Source organism: Ciconia boyciana, chromosome 10 (assembly GCF_034638445.1).
Source record: "Ciconia boyciana chromosome 10, ASM3463844v1, whole genome shotgun sequence".
NCBI classification, from domain to species: Eukaryota; Metazoa; Chordata; class Aves; order Ciconiiformes; family Ciconiidae; genus Ciconia; species Ciconia boyciana.
Genome location: NC_132943.1, coordinates 2,576,742 through 2,600,364, shown reverse-complemented (window position 1 = coordinate 2,600,364; position 23,623 = coordinate 2,576,742). Strand labels below are relative to the sequence as shown.

The window sequence follows — 23,623 nt, the reverse complement described above, 5'->3', positions numbered from 1 at the left end:
AAAAAGTCACAGCTCTTCTTCAAACTGCCAGTCAAAGATACATTTACTCCAGTAGGTAGAAGAAAGGATATTGCCATTTATAGAAACATCACCGAAATGCTGTATTCTTGTTTTTCATCATTAAAACAGTTTTCCAGCCTTTACGTGACACCACTATTGCTTTAAAATTTAAACAGTATAATCAATTCATCAGAGAGAAAACAGAGACATTTACAAATACTGTCTTAAAATGTTACTTAAAATCTCATTTTGATTTTTCGTACTTAAAACCTGTAGCTTCTCCCTACTCCTACACATTGTGATACCTTATGAGAATTTTAAACTTTTTCCTTTTTTTTTTTTAAGGATTTACTTCTCAACATTTGTCAGTGAGGTACGGTTAAAATTAATGACATTTTTTACCTTCATCAAGTTTTTCCCCCCTTTCTTTTTAAGGCATCTGATCTTATCAACATTTTAAGGCTGTTACATGCAAAAGTACGCAATCTCCATAAATACTCCAGCACTACTACTTTTTTATTATTATTTCATACTTGTCAGGTACTCAATCCATGCCTTTGCATGCACTAAACAGTAAGAGGTGCTACAGTCACATGTATCTCACCCAACAGTAAATTAAAAATCAACTGTGGTGCTAGCAGCCTTTTAGTTTCCCATATTCAACTGTATCTATTGCCTACTAACAGCTTCTCTAGAATAATAATACCTGAGGTATATTTGTAGTGCTCTTGCACTACTGTGGTGCATTGTCCTTTCTCTGCATACTAAAACGTCAAATACTAGGGAAATAAGTTCTTTTCAACATTAGATCCGTGCTACTTTGAAGTTAAGATTACTGTTGCCAAACCATTTCAGCCCCCAAGGCTAGCAAAAAAAAAGGATGATAGCAGAAAAGTGTAGCGAATAAAAGGGACGACAGCAGAAAGGGAAAAACATTCCTCCTTGGAAAATAAATCCTTCTCTGACCTTGCACTTCCATTTTATTTCAAAGATCTTTTAGAATGAGAACTGGAAGGATGAACTGGAAACAAAAGGGTGACTTTACACGCTGAAGAATTAATTTGCCCTAAACTCTATCTGCCTTTTTCCAACTGACCCCTCTCTCCATACCCTCCCAGAGCCAGCAGCCTGGCCAGTCACACACAACAAAACAGATACCTCAGACACAGCGTTCACCATCAGACTGTTTCCCCAGTATTGTTACACAGCAATCTGGTTTAGATAAAGAATCATCTCAATTCTTAACTGTAATATTTTAAAGTAAGCAAAATAATGAACAAAAACGAGGAAAAATGTAATTGTAGAAAAAAATATTAAAACCAAACAATAAACCAGGCTATTAACTTAGCAGAAGCTCCGCAGAATTTGCATGCGATCCTAGAAGTAACAGCTTTTCGACAGGTAAACGCAGTATTACTGCTATGGCATTTCTTATAAGGTGCAATTTCTTGAGTAAATCTGTGGTGTTTTTGCACTCTCCCTTTCCCTTTTTCTATTTTATCACTAATTTGATAATGTGGGTTTTATGAAATTACAGGATAACTACTTTCAGGTATTTGAGTTACGGTGGCACACAGCAACCTCAGCAGGACTGGAGTTCTGTCAGAGCTACCTTCTGAAGCTATGGCACTGTAAAAACACACATCTGTGAAGATGCTTTTGACTGGGATTACATATGGCTTTTGTAACCAAAATGTAAGAAGGAATAGATTTATCCCATTTTGGAGTATGTGACTTGTCTAAAATTCGCAAGACACAAAATCTGAATTTACAGAAAGCAATCTTAGATTCAGTTTCAAGTGCTGGTAAAGGCTTTTTCTATTACTTCAATCAGGAACCTCTGGAACACCAAGCAGTGATTTCTACTGAATTTCTATGCAAAGTCTGTGCCATTACACAAATCAGAAAGACAGGTAGTTCCTCCTTTTCAAGTATAAATTTCAGAACATTAAAGCATAATGTCTGCATAACTTCCTATGCCTCTGATGAAGCAAAAACTCAGAACTTCATGAGTTCAATCTACAATTTCCTATATGGCATTCTAAGTATCCTCCTCAAAACAAACGTATGTTACTCCTTTTGATACATATTTGATATTCTCTATTTCCCCACCACTATTACTAGGCTTTTGAAAATGAATTTCGATCATGTCTTGTACACTTTCCTCATCATCTTCCATCTCTTGAATTCCTTTCAACAGAATGGTCTTCTTAGAAATCCCACAATAGAGCTATTGAGGAAAGAAAAACAAACTTGTATTACACATCAGCTGTTGCACGTACATCTAAAGGAACTGCCAGATACTGGAAATAAACATATCCTTGAACAGATATGGCTAGGACTTTGATGACATTTTAAGACTTTGGACAGTGCGGTGTATTTCTGTCACTGAAAATAGCAGGAGTTCTGAGCTCTATCACACACTACCGAGTTCCAGAGGCAATGCACCTAGCCTCCTTAACCGGTGTGTCCTACACTCCTTAATGCACACACACACTGGATTTGGGGATCTCTGATGACTCTAGACTGCATCACTCCCCAAAAATCCATGCCAATACATGATACGCACCTGCAAAGAACGCTGGTGTATCTCATAAACGCACACACTCTAGTCCATGCTTTAATTACAAAGGCCTGATTATATACACAATACTGACTTGATTACAATCTATCCATACGAAGTAAAAGACAATTTCAGTGAGAATATGATGAGCAAGCAGCCTAGTGTTACAGGAAAAGAAGTCATGATCTGGGTTGAATTAATGAATGAAAAAAATGAATGAGCAAATGTTTCATAGAACAACAAGGGTCTCTGCTGAGACTACCAACAAGGCCTCTCATTAGGGATGAATATGACAGTGCTTTGTGACTCCGAAAAACGTTGTTGTGTCTACTATTAACCTACTTCACAAACAATTCAATATCTGCCTCCTGTCTAGCACAGACATTATGCTAAGTAATGTTACAATTTGATCAAGGAAAGACATGCACACCCTTTTAAAATAAATTATAGCTTTCACACTGCAAAACATATGATTATCAGCAGAGCAGCATATTGCACTCACGCTTGCTATTAAGTTTCACAAAGTGCATGCAAAAGCTTCTGCAGTCCTCAGAACTGAAAATTCTGCCCATATCTCATATTTCCCACGTATTTGTTCTATTTAGGGGTTAGCCTGGACTAGATTCTTTTACCTGAAACTTTTCCAAGTGTACGTTGGTGTTTGGGGACACAGAAAGCCTATACCACCTTCCGTTGAAAAAGAAAGGATATTTATTACATCTCACAAAGCCGTTAGCTGCTGTAATGGAGAATGAGAAAAAGAGGAGTGAGAGTAATGTAATCCAAAATGCATTTTGTAAGCACATCAAAGAACAGACTAATCTTTCTTATATGGATTTAGAAACTAATATATGATAGCACACTTGTAGATTCTTCATATGTATTTTGAAAAAAGTTTATTTGGCATTTCCAAAAAAGCAAAATCATTAAATACCCACAAAAGCTTCTGAAATAAATCTAAAGCAGCTGCTCTAAATGGATGTGGCTCCACTGATCTTCACAGAATTTCATACAGTTGGGCAATCTGAGTGCCTGTCTAACTTCATTGTCATGAAACAAGAGCTAAAATCAAACACATTTTCCTAATTTTCTTTTTGCAATGTAAGTGCCTACCAATGCAAAGAAAAAAATAAAGCTCACGAACTGTGTATCAGGTCATGTTTGATCAAAAAGGAATATGATGAAATACTGCTTTATTTACAGATGTGTGGGTGAACCCACATCTTTTCCTGATCTGCTTAACTCTCCGTGGGAAGAATTTGCTACATTCAGTGGTTAAGTTAACACAGAATGTAATATGGAATGGAATGTAACGCAGAATGGACAATATGGCCTGTACATCTAGCTAACAAAATATTACATACTATACCTCCAGGTCTGAGGAACGTAATAACAGCTGTTCTAGACTGCTTGTCATAGTTCACATTTTCTACTTCTCCTCCTCCTCCCTGTTCAGATTTGTAGAAATTCAGCTCTAATTTGTCTCTCATCCAGTCTTCAGGAATGGATAGCTCAGGTACTTCTGAAATGTTGATCTTCTTTCCAGAAATAGTGACATGGAGCTAAAAAAATAAATATTTTGTGCACTTTGTGACTGAAAACACCCAAAAAACTGAACCTAAAGCTTTTTAAGTACTGCAAGTTCATATCTTCATAGTTTCATATTTCAGTTGATTACCTCAAATTTGATTCCCATTTCAAGCGTAAAAGGCTTCACTCTCACATCTGCTATTTTGTTGTCCAGGTTCACAGTATGCTTATCCATTTTTATCAGTCTCTGGGCAACTAAGGAAAATCACAAGTTTTCAGATATGAAAAGCCTTGTTTAATCATTATAAAACCAAAACTATTCCCCAGCCTCTTAAGCAAAATCTCCTTTTGCATCAATAAAGGAGAAATAAATAATGGTTAGGCAACCACATCCCACTATCCATGTCTTCAGGCATGTCTATTTCCATAAAATCTCACTGCTTATAGGCAACAGGTAAAATATTATACTATCTTTAGAATAGTGTAGAATACTAGAATCTTTATGCTGTCAAAAGATGCTCTCACTGTATCAAATATTGATCCTAGACTTCTCGTATTTCATTTAAAATATCCTTGGATGAAAACCATATCGCTACCAGGTGCGGGGGATGCCTATTAGCAATGTTAGATTTTAACTGAAAGAAATGAACTGGACACTGGACAGTATCTGCAATATCCTCGCGTACCTGAGTTACCCACCGAGCAGGCCCAGCCAGGCTGCCTGCAGGCTCCTTGCAGGCAGGCACCAGGCTGTCCAAACAGCAAGCGTCTCAGTGGGAAGCAGGCAAGTTACAGACTGCACCATCCCTCCGTCGTCTCAGATCTACCCATCATCTGATGTGTACACTTAACCAACACAACTGCTGTCAGAATAAGGTACTGCCCAGAGTAAAGCAAATAATCAAATTCTGCTGTCAAAACATTTTGAATCATTCTTGACAATACTCTGCGAGGTAGAAACATACTCCCAATTTCAAACACCAAGTATTGTTTGTATTAGCTGAGAGCAGAAATCTGGTAATCCAACTAAAACATGCAGAGTCCTTGGAAGAATTTTGTTCTACTGATTGGTATCATAATAGTGAAAGGTTCTCCATGTATTCTTTCTTTGGCTGTTGTTGATTTTTTTATCCCATAATGTTTATGTAAATCTTTTCCCTTTGGCAATTAAATACATCAGAGACATTAATTTTATACTTCAAATATGCATCATACCTTCTTCATCTTCAAAAGTAATCAGTGCCTGGTTTTGATTCAGTCTGAATGGAATTTTTGTAGTTACACCAAAAACACAGTGAGTATTCATATCTGGATAATCATCCTTCATGTCTTCCATGTGAGTGAACTTCATTTTCATTTCTGCTACCTTTTTTTTAATCTTTTAGAATCAAGATAGGAAAAAAAAATAATTTCTGTAATTTATCGCAGAACAGAAAAATGAACAGTAGTCTTTCCTTGAAGTGCTACATATATTTTGGTTTTTTTGAAGTTTAACAGTCAAGCAGATTGAAGTCATGGCTGGTAAAACAAGTATAACTCTTCTAACTAAACTGACTAGTTGTACTTGTCTATTCCTGGGATTTTTGTCAATGAGGTGGTTTGGGTTTTTTTTTCCCCTTGATTAACTTTGAACTTAAACTTGACCTTATACAGTAAAAATTCAATTAAGGTCCACAGGGATTTCCACCTGCAGAAGTAGAATACTTTTGGTATCTAAAATTTGCAAAATGCAAGTATCAGAGTCATTTGTGTTGCCATTTATTTTTGCCTAATTGCATCACTGCTCTACAGCAATGGGAAGTCTGCTAATAAACAGCCTTGTATGTTGCCATCTTAGTAAAATAGATAAGAATATCCAAGTATTTTATAACTAGGATAGTTTAAAACTGTTCATGAAAAAGTTGGTTAGGAAAAGATGCTTTCATAGACTTGAGGGAGTTTCAGATAACTCTTTTTTTTCCCCTTTACATAACTATTTCAAAATAAAACCCTGTGTAGAAGAAAAATACTGTTTGTGTCAAGGTAAAATAACCAGAGTAATTAAAGCATTCCTGCCACCTATCTTCAAAACTGGCATCTTATCTATGAGCCTGCTTTCCTTCCATTCCCTCTACTGCCAATGGAAAGAGAGACGCTCTTCCTAAAGATAATTCAGACACTGGGTGTAGGCCCCTGTTCACACTGAAACTCCTCCTAGAGGAGCCTTGCCTGTCCAATGACTGCATAGGAAGCTGGACTTAAGTGACATCTCCTAAACTTAGCAATGTCATTTAGAAAGCTAAAGCTAATATTGTAATATTGTTAACATTAAACAAGGTAACACTTGGATAGAGTTTCAATCTCTGTATAAACAAAAAATGATCACAGTTTTCATTTTACTGTAAATTCCACAAAATATTTGGGTTTGTTCCAATTTGGAATGGAAATGGGTTTTTAAAAGCTGAAATTTCCACAAGGGAAGTTCCAATTTCTGAACACCTCAGAATCTGCAGCAGTTTCACCAAAAGACACTTTGGATTCTGAGTTTAAATTTAGTTAGTATCACTAATATTTATCTGGCTGCAAACTGAGTTATTTCTGATTTGCCATACAATGGACGTATTCCCTTTCTTCCATCCTCTTACCCAAGAAATATACAATGAGAGTACTTGAAAAGTACTAATGCTATGTGTAGTTTTTTATTCCAGTGTCTTCCATTTAATAATTTTCTGCTTTTCTTCATTCCTCTCATGTTTTCAGTATCTTACATACTTGTATTTGTTTCCATATCCTTAGCCTTCCTCACATTATCTTGCCAGATAAAATAACAAAATGAAACTTCAAGCTATATTTTACATTGAAATCAATAGAGGTTCAGATGCTGAACTGGCCCCAATGGTCTAGAATTGACAAAATAAAAATGTGCCCTTCAAAAGACAAACTGCAAAATATTTCAAACTTTACCTGACCATCCCGTGAAAGCACTGAACTACATTCTGCAAGGTCTTCTTTGAGCTTTTTAATATCTCTCTTCAGCTCAGTGTTTTCTTGGTTTAGTAGATAGAGTTCTCTCTACAGCCCAAAAAGTATTAAATGCAAAATTAAACACGTAGAAGACAAAAATATGTTTCAGCAAAATCTGTAGACATTAGAAACTGTTTCAACTTTTAATTATTCTACACGACAGACATGCACAATACATTTTTTGCATAGCTTTAACTATCCGTAAGGCAAATTCAGTCACTGAGGAGCAGTTTCAGTCAAAGTAAATCACAGTAAGAGGGTTTCTGAATGAGGCATTAGTGTTTCCAAGCACATACAGTGTACCACAAATTGCACAGCACTTTCCATAGTTATGTCAGTTCCTTATACATGCAAGGTCAGAGCCTATGTCAACACACAAACATTTTATTTTTTGTACCACGTGTGATCTTACTGACTGTTACTCCCTTTTCTGAAAAGTTTACCAGGTGAGGACAGTTTCTGACATGCTGCTACTCTTCCCTCTTTATACTTCTTCAGCAAGGAAGAGGGAACACCTCTTCTACCTCCTATCTGCTACATACTTCCTCCACACCAATGAATCCGAAATGGGCATAAAGCCCATGTGACTAAATCTGGTATTTCCTGGACAGGGAACACAACAGAATGAGAAGGAAACACAGCAGATGTAGTCACCTCCAGCCATCCACAAGTAGAAGAGGGCTCCTTTAAAGTCATTAACCACTTGAGAAATTTAGACCAGTTCCCATCAGCTAAAGAGAATGTAAAACAAAAGTCATGTGATGATAATGACCTCTTCTGGCTATAAAATCCAAACATTTATGATTGGAGAATGAAAACCAACTTTCAGAAAATCTCACGCCAACCTGAATCTATTTAATCTATTAATTATATTTTAATAGCTTGTAATATTGAAGCCATAATTTCTCATCAATGACTTACAGGCCAAACCAAACTTCACTGAAACCACCTCCTTGACAGCCCATAGAAACTTATCCTATTACTGTACCAATGACTGCACGTGGCACACTGAGGTGATGAACCAATTAGTTCTAGAACCAATTAGTTCTAGAAAGAAGAGGCCTCTTCAAACAGGTTCTGGCTCTTGCCCAGCTCTTTGTGACTTAAGAAATGCTAATCCCTTGGGTGCTGTAACGTCTTATAAGACGGGCTGGGAGTTGACAAGCAGTGGAATCAACCCATTGGATTTTATCTGCATCACACAAAACTGAAACTCATCTGTTAGTGGGGAATCTTGGAAGAGGAAGACTGGTTTTGTTAGTCTTCATCTTCTATACAAAACAGTTCTCTGTTTTGCCTTCGCTCTTCCAACATTACCATAAGACTTATTTTATTGCACTGGTTCTTAATCTGCCACTGAAAAACTATGTGTAGAACATTCTAGTCCCAGAGTCTGCAAACCAGTAAAGCCATTTAAACCAAGAAGGAAATATTACTCTTATTTTCTCTAATCGACACCTCCTTCACAACTCCCCAAATACTAACAGCTATGAGTAAGCCTTCTCCATACCTCATGGGTGTCCCTAGACATAATAATGTCCTTATGCTGTTTCTCTTGAAAGTCCTTTAGCTTTATCAGCTCCTGCTCTGCTTTAACACACTCTTCATCGGCGCTTAATTTACAGAGAAGAAGGTCAGCTTTTACTTTTTCAGCTTTTTCAACTCTTTCCTGTACAGTAAAAAGAAGAAGATTTTCACATTTTTTTTCTTCCTCAGGAACAAATAAAACCTTATATAAGCCCTTTATATTTATTTATTTTTAACAGTTTGGATAAATATTTCTCTTAGACGTACAAGCGTAGTTACCACTGAGATCAACACAAGCATGTACCGTTGAAGAACAGAGAACAAGTTAGACAACCATGTTATAACTGGGGGAGAATTGATTTGGTTTTAGAAGGATGGACTAAAGGTCTTCCAAGTATCTTTCAGCTAATTTCCACAATTCTATGTGCTTTATAGAACTTGCCTTCCACTTCATCAGTTCTTCTTTAAGTCTTTCCATCTCATCTGTTGATATGCCAAAAGGGTCAGGGGTTGCCATACTCTGGAGAGAAAAGAAGAGGCACACACAGGTTTTCCCTTCCATTAGGCAATAAGTGAGACATGCCAAAAAATTCAAATGAGTCTTCAAAATAAAAAAAAAAACCAACCCTCTGCAGTTGGATGAAGCATTTTGCCATGGAAGTTTTCAATGTATGTCCATTAATGAAAGTCCAATGTATTTTGCCTGTGTGCCCATTCGCTGCTTTTCTCCAATTATGCAGGCAAGATATGTGGCGAGTCAAACATTTTGAGAGACCGATTGTATTTCATAATCAAATCTTCCTAGAATCTGCATGCCAGAGGATAGCATATGCCACATAATTTTTTAAAAATGCAGTCAGACACTTAGGCCAAATCATTGAAATATTTTAATGCCTGGACAGGACAAAAACCTAAGAAAATGGATCCTGGTCAGTAATCATTATTTGCTAACTATCCAACTGAAAATATTCACAGGCTAATATTTTGATAAATAATAAAAGCAAGTTGTCTCTATGTTCTTTCACAGGGAACTAAGCCCCTCAAACCCACAAATGTTTATCTATATGCTTTCTCAGCAGTTCCTCTAGGAGAATGTCTAGAGAATATACAGGCCTAATGAGAAGAAAAATTCAAAATGGGATGCTTCCAAGCTCAGGGAGATTGGACAACATAAGGTAACATCAAGCAGGAGGAAGATGATAAAAGAAGCATTTCTGAATTTAAGTGCTTCAGGGCAGAAATTCACAAGCACAGGAAAACTACAACTGGAAAAAGCCCAAGAAGAGAGAAAATCTTCTCTGTTCTGTTTTGTTTCTATGGCTGCAATATTCTGCAGGAAAGGAAAAAAAAATCCGAAGAGACTTGCTGAAGCAATCCCTCCCTTTTACTTAAGATTACATAAAACTTGAATGTGAACCATGAAATTTAGGCAGGGAAGAGGTCTAAATTAGATAATCTTGTCAATTCTCTTGGTAATGCTGGGTATTTCCTAAAAACAATAAAATATAAAATAATTTTTTCCACTATTTTGTCCAGTTTCAAATGCCTATTAAGCAACAGGGAAATCCCCATCTGCATATAACTTAAAACCGGAAAAAAATTCCTTTGCTCAAGGGACTGAGTGCAGGAAAGCAGAAGGATGCACGTGCCACAGCTGGAAGCTGATAAGAAAGAATGCCTGTTTTTTACTGAAAAATGGTCTAAGACAACAGTTTTCAACCTGAAAGAAAGAAAAAAATAACACGGAAAACACAAGAAATCCCAGGGAAAGTCCCATCCAAACTACTTGCTGCACTGCAAGAACTGAATCAAGGGAGGAGCCAGGAAAAAGGAAATTCCCCTAAGAAACCTCTGGAGAGACAGATGGGCAAGCAAGGTAGGACTGGAAAATTCTAACAGAATCTGTAATGCAGACACTTTGGAATGGGACTCTCCCTAAGGAAACAGGAGGCAGGAATGAGGAATGTCCAAAGTATTAAAGGATAGAAGAAGGTGAGACAAGAAGTTTCAGAAGCCCTGTCCTAGCAGTCCAAGCACAAACCTTCATTCAGAGATACTATTGTTAAATACAGATTTTTCCGGGTAGCACATCAGGAAATACTTACAAAACCATTATCTTTTAAAGATAGCGGGGGACTTGTAAAATCCATTGAAACCTGAGGGAACTGGAAAAAAAAATACAACATTGTGTTTATTAGGTTTTCTTTGCAGCAGAATAGAATACCAGAATGGAATACCAGAAGCTGTGTTGGGCTAAAAGAATTTTTAAATGTAAATGTATCTTTTTATAAGCAAAAGTGATATATATTGGATATCTGAAGCCTCCTTCCTTACTAAGCATAAAAGCCAGAGACGTATGTGAAGAATTCTACATTGCACGACTTCATTTTTTAGTCCTGAAACTTATATACTTACTTTTACGTTATTTTTGTACCGTTACACACATACTTAACATCCTGTATGCTCTGTGGTTAAGAGATAGAACCCTTAAACCTGCTTAACACAAATGAAAACACATCCTTTACACAGCAGATAATGTAAAACCCAGAATCAGCTGCCACAACATTTAGTGGAGACGGATAAAAAGGAATTTAGACAAGTTCATGGGCCGCTGATCCACAAACGGATGCTAAGGTGCACAGGTTCCCAAGCAAATCTAGCCTGTGGGTGCCAGGGCAGCACAAGGGCTTCACACCGCGGGTCAGACGCTCTCTAAGCAGTGTCGTCTAACAACTGTCAAGACCCGGGTAGCAGGCAGGCCAGCATCCTGACCCGGCTGGACATTTCTGATGCTCTCACCTGGAAATTCTGAGCTTGGTTTTTACCCAACACCACCATACCTGCTGCATTCAACAAGGAGGCTTGAAATGGAGGCCATCTTTGGTTAATGATCCAGGAATCCCTTTCTGGTTTGCGTCAAGTAACCAAAATTTACTGACTCATGTACCGATTCCTGACTTAGGAAAGTGAAAGTAGCGTAACTTAAAAACATCTTCACTTGGCTTCTCCACAGGATAGCCCAGCCAGCAGCTAAGAGGCCCATCCCGTCCGTGCCGCCATGCTTTCTCTTGTGGTCCAGGGGACCAAAAAGACGGCTCGTGGCCGCACTCGAAGCTCTAGCAGCCCCACCGCCTGCGCTAGCCCCTCGCCTCCCCGGCTAAGGCCAGGCAGCGCGTCCCAGCCGCCCTCTCCTGTGCGGGGAGGCCGCTCCCGGCCCGGGGGCTGCGGGGAAGGCCGCACCAGCCCGAGCGCCGCGAAGAGCCCGAGGCGGGCTGCCCCGCGAGGGCGAGCACCCACAGACACCGGGCGGGAGAGAGGCGGCTTCCCCGGGACTGAGGACGCAAGCCGGGGCTCACACAACTTACAGCCGGAAAAAGCTGCGGACCGGAGGCGTTTCTGGGGTCGCAGCCGCGGGTCCCTGCGGAGGCAGCCGGCCGCGCTGCGACGCGCACTCCCCGCACGGCCACAGGTCCCGCGCAGCGCCGCGGCCCGCAGCTCGGAGCGGGGCTCTCCACAAGCCCTCCGCTCCCCGCCGAGACACCTCCCCGCCGCGGCCGAGGCCGCCCGCTTTCGCTTTCGCTCCTCGCTGGCGGAGGAGGGGCCGGCGGGCCCCCCCGCCCTGTCGCACTGACGGGACGGAGGCGGCGGGGTGCCCGGTGCCCGGTCCCCGCGGGCGACGCCGCTCCTCTTCCTCGAAATCACGTGGAGGAAGGTGGCGCCGTCCTCCGCCGCCTCCTCAGCGGAGGGCAGCGCGGCCCGACCTGCCGGCGGCGGCCAGGCGCCCTCCCGCGCTCCCTTCACCGCCGGAGGGCATGAGCGGGGCGGCGGGGTCGCGCGTCCCACCGCCCCTCAGCTCACGGGGCCTCGGCTGCGGAGCCCCGAGGCATCCCTGGTGAACAGCCCGTGGGCAGCACCCGCATGTAGCGTCCTACAGAAAATGGGAAAATCCCAGGAAAGGTAGGGAGCGGGTGGGCTGGGAAAGGCCGCTGGTTGCTGCGCCTTCAGGGAGGGCACGAAGGCTTCAAGTCGGCTGTCACCTCCCATTTCACCTCTTTTTCACCCATCTCTTAACGGCTGGAAGCCTCTGGTTTGGCCTCTGGATTTTTCTGTGAGGTAAAGTGACTAAGCCTTGGCATCCTCAAGCTAATTCTGGTGAACTTGTTTGTTTTAAACCACATTCTCTGAGATTAGGTGTTTGTATTATAAGGAATAGGTCTTCCTTCTTTGCTGGGCTGTGGCAAAAGGCATAAACCATTCAGTGACAGAAAGACCCTTTACTGATGGAGATGCCGCATTCAAAAAAATAATTTCTGATAAAACTCTGGAAAACCAAGTGGCAGGCAATGACCACGCGGCCCTTTCCCTGGGACAGCAGCAGCCCACCATCTTGCAGGGAGCCCACCATCTTGGGTCAGGGGGATGAGGTGTGGCCCTGGGGCAGGGACTGGCAGCCGTCTCTCATCAAGCCAAGGGCTTCTTCCTCCTTCCAAGAGGCACATGGCTGATTTATAAACCCTTAGGTATATAGATTCATAAAAAAGATCCATGGCAGACGCACCTAGAATTGGGCAACAAAGTCATGGATGAGTAGTCTATAGGCAGTGCCAACTTCATTCTGCGGTGAAGTGTTTAAGGTCTCTGAGTTTTTTTCAAGTCCTGTGGCTGGCCACAGTGTGCGCTTGGTGAGTTGTATTGGAGCACCGATCTGACAACTACCTCCTATCCCACCCCTCACAAAAAAGCCCCGTCTTTGGCCAGATCAGCTCCCAGATCTGTGACCACAACTGCTACTCCCAGCACAGGGAAAGAAGGGGAGGAGAGCTTCGGCATGTGTGTAAGTTAGCTTAGAGAAGTAATGAAATGTGGACTGGTGTGAGGTGGCTTATGGTTGCAAACATTCGCTGTGTTAGCCAGTGGGCACTCATTTTCTAAAGAGATTTCAGGGGAGAGCTTCTTTGGGGAAAGAAAAGCTTAGATTTCCATGATGATCAGTTTGAAGAAGAGAAAGCACTGGCTCGTCCTTGGAGGGGAGGCTAAAAGGCTTTAGTTACTGAATGATCCTTCTTCATGTAGGTAACTAAAGGAAAGAGTCTCTTACGGATCCTGAGAGAGCTGGTATGACTCAATTTGTTGTGCAGATTATGTTGCTTCTGTCCATGATTATGGACTTCTCGTGATGGGAGCTGTCAGGTGGCAGGTACAAAGTGTGTGTGCTTAAGCATGGGTGGGTGAAAGAGAAGTACCACAGATACCTTTCAATAATAGCTCTTGGATTCAGGAGCAGACAATGCATCCAAGATTGTAGCCAAGCAATCAGACATAGCTGACTGAATTAAAGACTTACTATCTATTTAGATACTTATAATATATGCATTGCAGTCATGAACAAAATTTGGGCAATGTCTACGTCCTAGGCCAAGAAAAAAAGAAAGCATATTGCTTTCAGGTTTCCTTTAAAACTAAGCGAACTAATCTTTTAAATGTTACCTTCAAAATTGCAAACAGACTTGTACTCATTGGCCAAAGTATTTTGTATGGTTAGCAGTCAATCAGCACTGACTGCTAAAGAAATTAATCCTCAAAAATTCAAAATATGCTAAATAGTTGGAGAAAGAGTAGAAGCTGACTTTGTCACTTAGCAGACGTGGACTTCTGCTTTCAGAGAAAAGCAGGAGGAGCTATACAGCAGCGAAGCATTGCAGTGAAATTGGTTAGGCTCTGCGTGCACGCTTGAGGAGGCCTGCGCAAGAGCAGCCAGATTGAGGTTTTCAGAACTTTTGCTTTCATCGGCTATTCAAAGGGAATCTTGGATTGCACCATGCTTGGACAGCCACCACCTTGTGCCACTGAATTCAGTGGGAGTTTTACTCATGGGGCAATTATTATGGCAGTTTCAAATGTCCGTATCTGTTTTTAAGATAAGTGGATGAAACTATGACCCTGTATTCGACATTTTTTTTTAATTGTTTTCTGCCTTGACAATGGATAACTATGTTTACTATTGCTTTATAAACACAAAGTTGGTTACTAATGAGATGAGTAAAAGGGAGAGGTTTAGCTGGAATAGCCAGGGAGGAGGAGGTGATTATGTTATGACCTAAGCACATCAGATTTCAGATTTAAATGTCAGAGTGGCAGGCTGTTCTCCAGTAACCGTGGTCACGTTGGGAAGTCACTCCTGATCTGAAAGAGCCTTATTTCTCTAAACTCCAGGGAATGCAGCAACGCCAATCTGTTTACATGGCCTGCTTTGGGATTTGAGCTGAACAGTGTGTTTGTGCTTGTTTGGTGAAGGACATTTATTGGAGATACTGAACTGGGCCAAGTTCCTTAACTGAAATGGAGTTGACTTGGAGTTGATATGTTAATTGATTTCTGTGTGTTGTGAATTTATAGTGTTAACCACATATGAATCAGAGTAAAGGGAAAAGTATTGATTTCATAACTCTGAAGAGTCTAGCTAAAGGGGAAAATCAAGGAGTAAAATATAGCATAGAGTACAAGAAACGTTAAAACTCTCAGGATTTCTCTGAGCAGTCTGCATTGATACCAAACTTGTTCTTCAGGATTCTGGAAAACTCAGATTCTGGAAACTGATGAGCCTAGAAATCTGAACTGGAAACTTCAAAAGAACACCATGGACCTTCTGGCCACCTAGGATTAGGACTCATCTACAGCAGGAAATACTCTGATTAAGCTGGAAGAAGGTTTACAGCCATAAGCTTACCTTTTATTGGTACCAAAACAATTTGACCATACCTCAGCTTCTGGACAGTAACTGTTAAGAATCTCATGGCATCACCTTCAGAGGGAGAGTATTTTGGTTCTTTTAAAGTTAGAACAGATCCAAAGAAGGCAGTAAATGGAATTTAGGTGCTTAGATCATAACTGTCGTAATGAAAACCCTGCTCAGTGCCCATCTGATCCTTGAGGTACCCCAGCTGCAAAAGAGCCTTGTTCTCCAGACAGGTCTAGTAGCATCTTAATGTTGGCAGTTCCAAGTGCTTTAGCTTGATAATGCTTAGAAGCTACATTCAACCACTGAGGTGTTCTGATGGCACGTATGGTATTTTCACACTCCGATAGAATCGTGTTCCACACCTATCCAGTTTATTTTGTGCTTTCTTTCAAAACTTGGCCAACAGAGGCATAGTGATGCCTTCCCTGCTTATCTTCAAGATTTGCAGAGTCTGGAAAATGGTGCATGCTTTTGTAGACTAGTAGTGCCTGGGAAAAAGGAAATCAAATTTCAGTTTCTTCTTTAAGGACCTGCTCATGCATTCTGTCCACACATTATCACACAAATACATGCCTTAGTAAGCAGGGTACAATCACGATCCCTGTTTGTCAGTGGGTTTTTTTCTGTGTTCTTTGAGAAGTTTTCACATGTTCCAAAAGAGAGAACGGAGACCCCATGTTCCAGAGCAACCAGTATTGTGTGGTCAGACCACTGTTCCAGAAACTGGGAGAAATGGGTTTGACCCCTCTTCAGTGAACCTAGGTGTCCCAATCCTTTGCACTTTGTCCAGCAGCTAGCCTGCCCAAAGGGAATTATGATTGCTGTACCACCTCCCATCCTTAGAGATCTCTACTCAGTTATTGGAAAAAAAATGCTACAAACCCTGGGCAAACAGAAATTTTTCCTTTCTGTCCTTGGTGCAATGCCAGGCCCTGGAGAGGAGCAGATCCAAATCTTACATTTATTGTATTCTTAGTAACTGTAGGTGATATCTTATGCAGTGCGCAGACTTCTAAGCAGCATTGAAAATCACCGTGATGGTAGCTCTGGATCTCACTGCTGAGATACCAAAGTCTGTAGCTCATCAAACTTTGATGTCAAAGAGACACCAAGAACACATGGATGGTGGTGTCTCTAAAGAAGCTGTCCCAGTTACCCTTCATTCCCCTATTTCTCCCGTATCCTGAGTATTCATGCAGCCACATGGCAATCTAGACTGGGAAATGAACCAGCTTAAAAACTAACCCTCAACAAAGTTGGTTTTAGCGGGCTCATTTCTCCAATCCAGTTCATCCCGTGGTCAAAAACCAGTGTGCCATCCCAGGAGGGGGTGGCATGCAGCAGGGTCAGTAGGCTCAGCGGGGGTGAGTAACAACTTAGTTCAGTGGTGCTGCCAGCGTAACATGGCTTAAGGCACTCGTCAAAATACAGCCTCATTGTCTGATGGGTATAGGGTGCTTCAGTGCCACAGGGGAGGTTCCAGATTTTGTTTCAAGGGCCCTACATTTTAGGCATCACAAAACATAGTCCTTTTTTCAGTCCTTTTTTCTAGAAAGGCCAGAGAGAAAAATATACCTGGCAATGAACATCCAGCACCTTTAGATGTCAAATATCTGCCTCTTATAAATGTCCAAGTCCATTTCCAACACAGGCAGAATTATGAAATAAATACTCTATACCAATCGACATTCTTTACAGGAAGGATTCTGAAATGTGTCCAGCAAGACTTGGGAACGTTTCAGCTTCCCTAAGATGTGTGTCCCAGAACACAGTACTATGAGGCAATGCAGTGGTTTGGTAAATAGTCCCAGCACGACCGCTAGAAAGCAAACAATGAAGCAGAAATCATCTAAGATGCATGTTGTTAGGCTTGAATCACATTCCAGTTCTTTGGCTATAAATCACTGCATGTTAATGAAATACTTCTTTCAAATAACATTGTTAGTGTTTCAGGGAGGATTATTGGTTCATATAGGCAGAATAAATTCTAGCATGCAGGCCATTTTACACTGAGAAGACATAAAAGAGAAGGGAGAGTAGGAGAGGGGGTAGAGGAGATGTGCCTGTCCATCGTATTAGTCTATGCTTTTATTTTATTTGAAGTGAATAGAATTTGATTGTTTATATTCCTTAGGAATAAAAAATGTTGCCTCTGAAAATCCCAGGTGTGTCCCAGACTAACCACTGGCCATAGCATGGACTGTAACAGGGCAAAATGTTTCTTTGGTCTATCTCTGGCCTGAATGACAGATTCTGAAATTGTCCATATGAAAAAAAGATCTTTTCTGTTTCTTGCCAAACTTTGTAGTCAGCAGGATTTCTGAAAGAGTACTCTATTGAGGTGATCTTTTGGGGAAAGTTTAAATAAGTGCCTTAGTCTCTGGAAATGCTTCTTGGAAGAGATTGTGAGGTTTCCCCCTTTTTTTAATTTCCAAAAATTATTTAATACATACCGCGCTTCAGGAAAGAAACACTTATTGAGTGTAAAGCAAATAAGGTCCTGTCTTAAATAGACAGCCATGGTACAGCTGAGATAAATTAAAAAGTAAATACGTGTAAGTTAAAACATGAGAATTGCTTATGTAGAGGATATCTCTGGGAAGTAAAGTACTCCCAGTATTATATAGCTTTGGCGTTGACATACTACTGGAAAAACTCAGAACTCTACATGGTGAAGGAAGGTCACTTTGCCTGAAAAACTGTTAATGAGAATTTAATGTATTAGGTTTAGTTTATTAACACCACCGTTTTGGTCTGTTCATCTCAATCCCCAATTCAGACAAACCCTAGGATTTAATAAATTATATACTAATATTCCAAGTCTTATCTTCTATAAGCTTTAACAAACCTAACGTAACTGGGAAAATTAAGTAAGTAAAACTGAAAAGCTCACATTTTTAGAGAATGCAGCTTCTCTTTGTAACTTCTGCCTCCATCCTTAAGTCTTTTGGCAGAGTCCAGGTTGCGGAACATTGAATAGACTGCCTGCAGACATTTGCGTGTAATTCATTTTCTTTTACCCTTTTTTTATTGAAAGGCACAATGTGAAGCTGAGGATTGGCTAATGGCTGTCCCTTATTCTTCTGTGGAAATCCCACTTCCTGCTCCAGAGATACCTCCACAGACAGGCCCTCCAGGGTGTATAGATAAGATTTCATGGGTTGGGTTTTTTTTCTTTTTCTTCTTTTTCCTTTTCTTTTTCTTTTTCTTTTTCTTTTTCTTTTTCTTTTTCTTTTTCTTTTTCTTTTTCTTTTTCTTTTTCTTTTTCTTTTTCTTTTTCTTTTTCTTTTTCTTTTTCTTTTTCTTTTTCTTTTTCTTTTTTCTTTTTTCTTTTTCTTTTCCTTTTTTCTTTTCCTTTTTCTTTCTCTATCTCTTTCTCTTTTTTTTTCTTTCTCTTTTTCTTTCCCTTTCCCTTTTCCTTTTCCTTTTCCTTTTCCTTTTCCTTTTCCTTTTCCTTTTCCTTTTCCTTTTCCTATTTTTCTTTTTCTTTTTTCTTTTTCTTTTTTTTTCAAAATAACCCAGGGTTTAATTGTTTTGGATGAACTTGTATTTCAATTTCTTCCTGTGCTTGTGCACATAAAGCACTCTTTTGAAGATAAAGACACAACAGCTGTTAGCCCAGCTCATTTCCAAATGAAGTGTTACTAACTCTTAAGAGCTCTGTTTAGTTTTTGCAGGTTTTTTTTTAAAAACACTGGGTTTTGTGCCACTGATTCTGGTGTGTCCAGCTCTTAAATAAGTGGCTTATATTACCTGATACTCTGTTTTAGATTGGACAAGTCATCATGGTTACATGTTAAATCAACATTAAAAATGTCTGGTGTGATGTTATTCACAGCTGAAGACAGCCTTAGAATTCAGTGTATGAATTGTATTTTTATTATTTCACCACAGAAAACTCACTAACACTTTTAGGGAGGAGAAAACTGTTAATAAATTTGGGTAAAAAACTGTTGTGGCAAGAAAGAAAAGATACTGAAGGAGCTCAAATATTTGTTTCAACACATTCAAAATAAAACCATTTGATTTTTCATTTCAGACATTTTGGAAAATAGCCATATTTCATAATTAAATTTTTCATAAACCTGAAATGAAAATTAGGTACTTTAAATCAAATAAAATAAAAAGCTTGTCTCAAAATCAGTCTGTTTCACTAACAGATCACTTTCTGTTTTGAAATAAGAGATAATTTTATTCCTTTCTATCTTTTCTTCTTTGTGTTTGGCCAGCAAATAGAAAATTCATGGGTTTTATTTTTTTACTTGGATCTCTGCACAAATGTTTCTCAGTAATTACCTTTCCCAGTATGAGTGTGCAGGCAATAACAGTCTTGCATCAAAGCGCAGGATATTCAACATGCGACGAAGTTTCGGTAAGATTTGTATCATCCTAGCTTTTGGGGAAAGATGATTCATTCAGCTCTACAACTTCATTACAGTGCTCTAAATTTGGGATATTGATTTTTTACTTGATGCAGCTGTTAATATTCAGAGAGGACAGAGCAAGCATTCTGGAAAAACAGCCAGCAGTCCTTCTACTTACACTGCCTGCTTGACAGCTTTTACAATACTCTGCTAACGTTGGGCTGGGATTCCTATAAGATACCCAGAGCTGTTCTGCAAACAACTGAGTATCAAAACCCACACATATTCCACCTGTATGGAAGCACATATATGAAAAAAATGAGGAAAGCCTGAGTAACAAAGAAGCAACCAAAAATGAGCCTAATTTTCATTAGGATAATCCATTGAGGCAATGCTAGCAAGGACAGCCTTTGTTTTTTTTTTTCTGCAGGCTGAATTTGTATACTTAAAGATACTGAATTATGGACTGAAGATTCATTTTGCTTTTGGCTGAGACGCAGATCACAGTTTTGTCACTTGAATCAGCTACACTGGGTTTGTGATAGTGCAAAGTTTTTCTAAAACTGTACAGTCATGTATATACATCTTTAAGTGCAGAAATTCATATGCCAGTAAGGCAATTTCTGAAGTACTATATAAAGACTCCTTACACTGAGAAAAGAAATCTTTCTGACTTATTTGTTCATTAGATCTGCAAGAATTCCCTTTGTACCTTTTCATCTTCAAGTGGCAAGAAATTCTAATTTTCCATTTATATTCCCGTTTTGATATTTTTTCTGCAGTGCCTGGAGTGGTATTTAGTAATATTTACTGTTGGTTCTTTCTTATCAAGATAAATATCAAATGAATATCAATCAATTATATTGTAAACAACAGGGAAACACAGCAGCAGCTATAATGCTGCTGAAGCCTCAGAATGACTAAGAATGTTTAACAGCAATTAGCTGGGTTCTTTTTATATATTTTTGACACATTGTATATGATGTTGGTTTAAAAGAACTGTAGTTCATAGACGTATTTGTACAATTGACTTAATCTCTCCTGAAAGGGATTGCTTTGCCTATTCAAATTGTTATTTAGGAGTGAAGTATTCTAATGGCATGCTAGATGGCCCAAAACTGGGAGCTGGCAGAGTAAGAGAAGCACAGTCAGAGCATGAAAAACAAGGACAAATAAATACTATAAAAATAAAATTTGGTAAGTCACAATCTGCCAAGTATGTGAACAGAGCAAAAGGGCACTTTCATAAACACGTAAAGAGGAGGAGGTTGAGACCACAATCATGTAAAAATGACTTAATGGAGAGATGGTACAGTGGGATAGGATAGTACATTTTCCTTCATAATGAGAAAGATGACAAAGAAAATATACCTTAAAAAAAGAAGTAAGACAAGGAGAATACCAACTCCATAAAACAAGGAGAATACCAACTCCATAAAAACACACATACATCACAATAATCTGGGAAGGAGACAGTGGCTCACAGCCATGGGAAATGAATAAATATATAAACCACAGAATGATTATAAGATGAAAGTGTGATGTTATCCACAGCAAATAACTTACTTGGTAGTATTGTACGTCAGACTGCAAAAGCTGGGGATTGCCTCTTTTATAGGTCTGGACTGCTAGCAGGTCATTCCTTTAATGAAGATGCTGCTGGTGATTGTCAGTGACTACCTAGAGGAAAGACTCCAAGCGCTGACATTTTGGAAGCAGTAGGAATAATCCATAGCGTTATAGCACCATTTCCAGCCAACTTGTGCAACTGGGCATTTCCAGGATTATGACACAATGCCAAGAATATTAGTTAGCACCATACCAAATGCTGTAATCATGGTATTGCATGCATAAGGCAATGATCAGAGACACCAGCTTGTTTCTCTTGAGCTCACAGGATGTGAACTATGCCCACACACATAAGCAAATCCATAGCCTCACTCTTCACAGAGGGTTAGAAAATGGGTGAAAGAGATTAATACATCACACTAAACGAAAGAAAAGAAAACACCAAAAAGCTGGTAAAATACTGAATCACCATGGCATTAGGAAAAGACAGAAAATTTATTTCCTCAGAAGTTGAAGCAGACAGCAGGAGGGAGGAGAGAAAATGAATGTGCAGCAGGGTAGGAAATGAGTGTTGCAGACATAAAGGGACATCTTAAGCAATGGCTGCTGAGACTAATCCACCAAGTATGTTATCACCATATTCATCTATTGGGGTTTCAGAAAGGAATTTAGCATAATGCTGCAAAGCAGATTAATGTGTGTGGTTAGCTTTTATGGGACTGGAGGTACTGCCCTTGAGCTGACAAGGCAACTGTAAGACCAAGGACAGATTCTGCCACTACCATGCCAGTGTCTAGGATGGTAAGCTAACATTTGGTTTACCAAAGGACATCCCTGTGGAAGATCCCTGTATTCAATTACAAAATCTGACATACCACACAAAATGAGGAGTGAGATAATAAGAAAGCAAATGAAAAGTAATAGAGGGAGAAATCAAGAGAAGGAGTAAGTAATGGCTTATGGCTTTTGAGAACAGAAAAGTGCAGAATGCTGAAGCTGTCCAGATGAGCAATGAGGTTTGACTCCAGAGCATGTCTGAGGGGAGCGCTAGTGCCTGGTGAAGCTGGTGAGGGCCTTCCTGGGAACCCTGGGACACAGCACGGGGAGAGGTTTGTCCTAAACCGTCAACATCCTTTTCCAGATCTAGGGCATTGGTCTGCAGTTCTAAGCAGGTGACCTCTGTCCACTCGGGATTCACTGTGTGGGTGGACACCTTGCCACAGAGTGGGCACGGGTGTGCGCGCTTCTGAAGAGGAAAGCGGACCTTAGCCTGTTTTTGCGAAATGAGCTGCTGGCGGTGTAGTAATGCTGCAACCCAGGGCAGCAAGAAGGCATGAGACTCAAGGAGCCTGGAGGAAATAGTGGAAGAAAGAGCCTGAACAGGTAGCCCCCAGTGATTTAGGGATTTTCCCTTTGTGCTGGACTGTAAGGCTTCTCCCAGCCTCTGTGCGTTTTACATAGCTGTATTTCTGTAGCCACTGGATATAACGCATGACGAGTTCAGTGGCCTCCAGGTTTCCAAAGTGCTGAGTTTAGGGAAGAGTGATGCAATGCGGGGATATCCACTTCACTTCCACCCTGGGTCTAGTAAATTCCTTTTTTAATCTATCTACCAGGAATATCGATCAGAAACAATGCATTAAGAACAGAGAGCAGGAGACATTTTGATGACCACTTATAAGGACAATTTTTCCAAAGTATTTAGGTACCTGGCAAGATTTTTGAAAGTATTTGTGCACAAACTCTTGGGACTATTTTGCTTCTGAAAATTCACTGCCTGCCTATGTATATCTTTGGAAATGAAAAGAATTTTTAAAATCTAAGATGTTATGAGATGGACAAATGAGTGGGATTTAAAGTAAAACAGGTGAAAAAGAGTGGTCAGATGATATTCAACATTTATATGCTCTGAATGCCCCTTGGAGGCTCACTTAACGGAAAGGCTCTTAATTCACACACTTGAATTAGATGCTTAGAATTATGTGTGAATACCTGTGCTATGTTGTATGCCAATGAAATAATTATAAACACAGGAGATTAAAACAAGCCCTTATGAATGCTTAGTTACTTTAATTATAAAGAAAAAATAATTAAAATAGTGAAGATAAGTGTTTACTTTGTAGTCAATACTGTCAATTTTGCAACAACTTATGCAATATCTCACTGAAAATGTGAGTAATATGAATTTTTCCTGTGCTCTTTGATTTAGCTATTAGTTCATTCTGTCCACTTGGTGTATTTTAACTGTCACCAGGACAGGGATCGTTCTCACAGTGCCAGAAAACTGAGTAGTCACATAATTAGTGTAGATACATAAACCGTCAGAGA

General features: G+C 39.9%; 1 protein-coding gene across 1 annotated transcript; it reads right to left on the bottom strand.

The window, feature by feature from the left end:
* Positions 1-25: 25 nt before the first annotated feature.
* NMI (N-myc and STAT interactor) lies at positions 26-11,950 on the bottom strand. The gene is made up of 10 exons (XM_072873994.1): positions 11,464-11,950; positions 10,729-10,788; positions 9,066-9,143; positions 8,607-8,765; positions 7,037-7,144; positions 5,309-5,471; positions 4,242-4,348; positions 3,933-4,125; positions 3,196-3,302; positions 26-2,230 (listed from the first exon to the last, which is right to left on the bottom strand). Exons 1-10 carry the CDS (start codon positions 11,470-11,472, stop codon positions 2,042-2,044), a joined length of 1,173 nt encoding a protein of 390 aa, XP_072730095.1. The 5' UTR covers positions 11,473-11,950; the 3' UTR covers positions 26-2,041.
* Positions 11,951-23,623: the final 11,673 nt, after the last annotated feature.

What these genes read in the sequence shown, in the direction of transcription:
- NMI (XM_072873994.1), bottom strand. An exon ending in TACTTTTGAAGATGAAGAAG is followed by an intron (nt 4,349 to 5,308) that starts GTATGATGCATA and finishes GATTTTCCTTAG; the next exon opens with TTGCCCAGAGACTGATAAAA. An exon ending in TACGTTCCTCAGACCTGGAG is followed by an intron (nt 3,303 to 3,932) that starts GTATAGTATGTA and finishes TCTCCATTACAG; the next exon opens with CAGCTAACGGCTTTGTGAGA.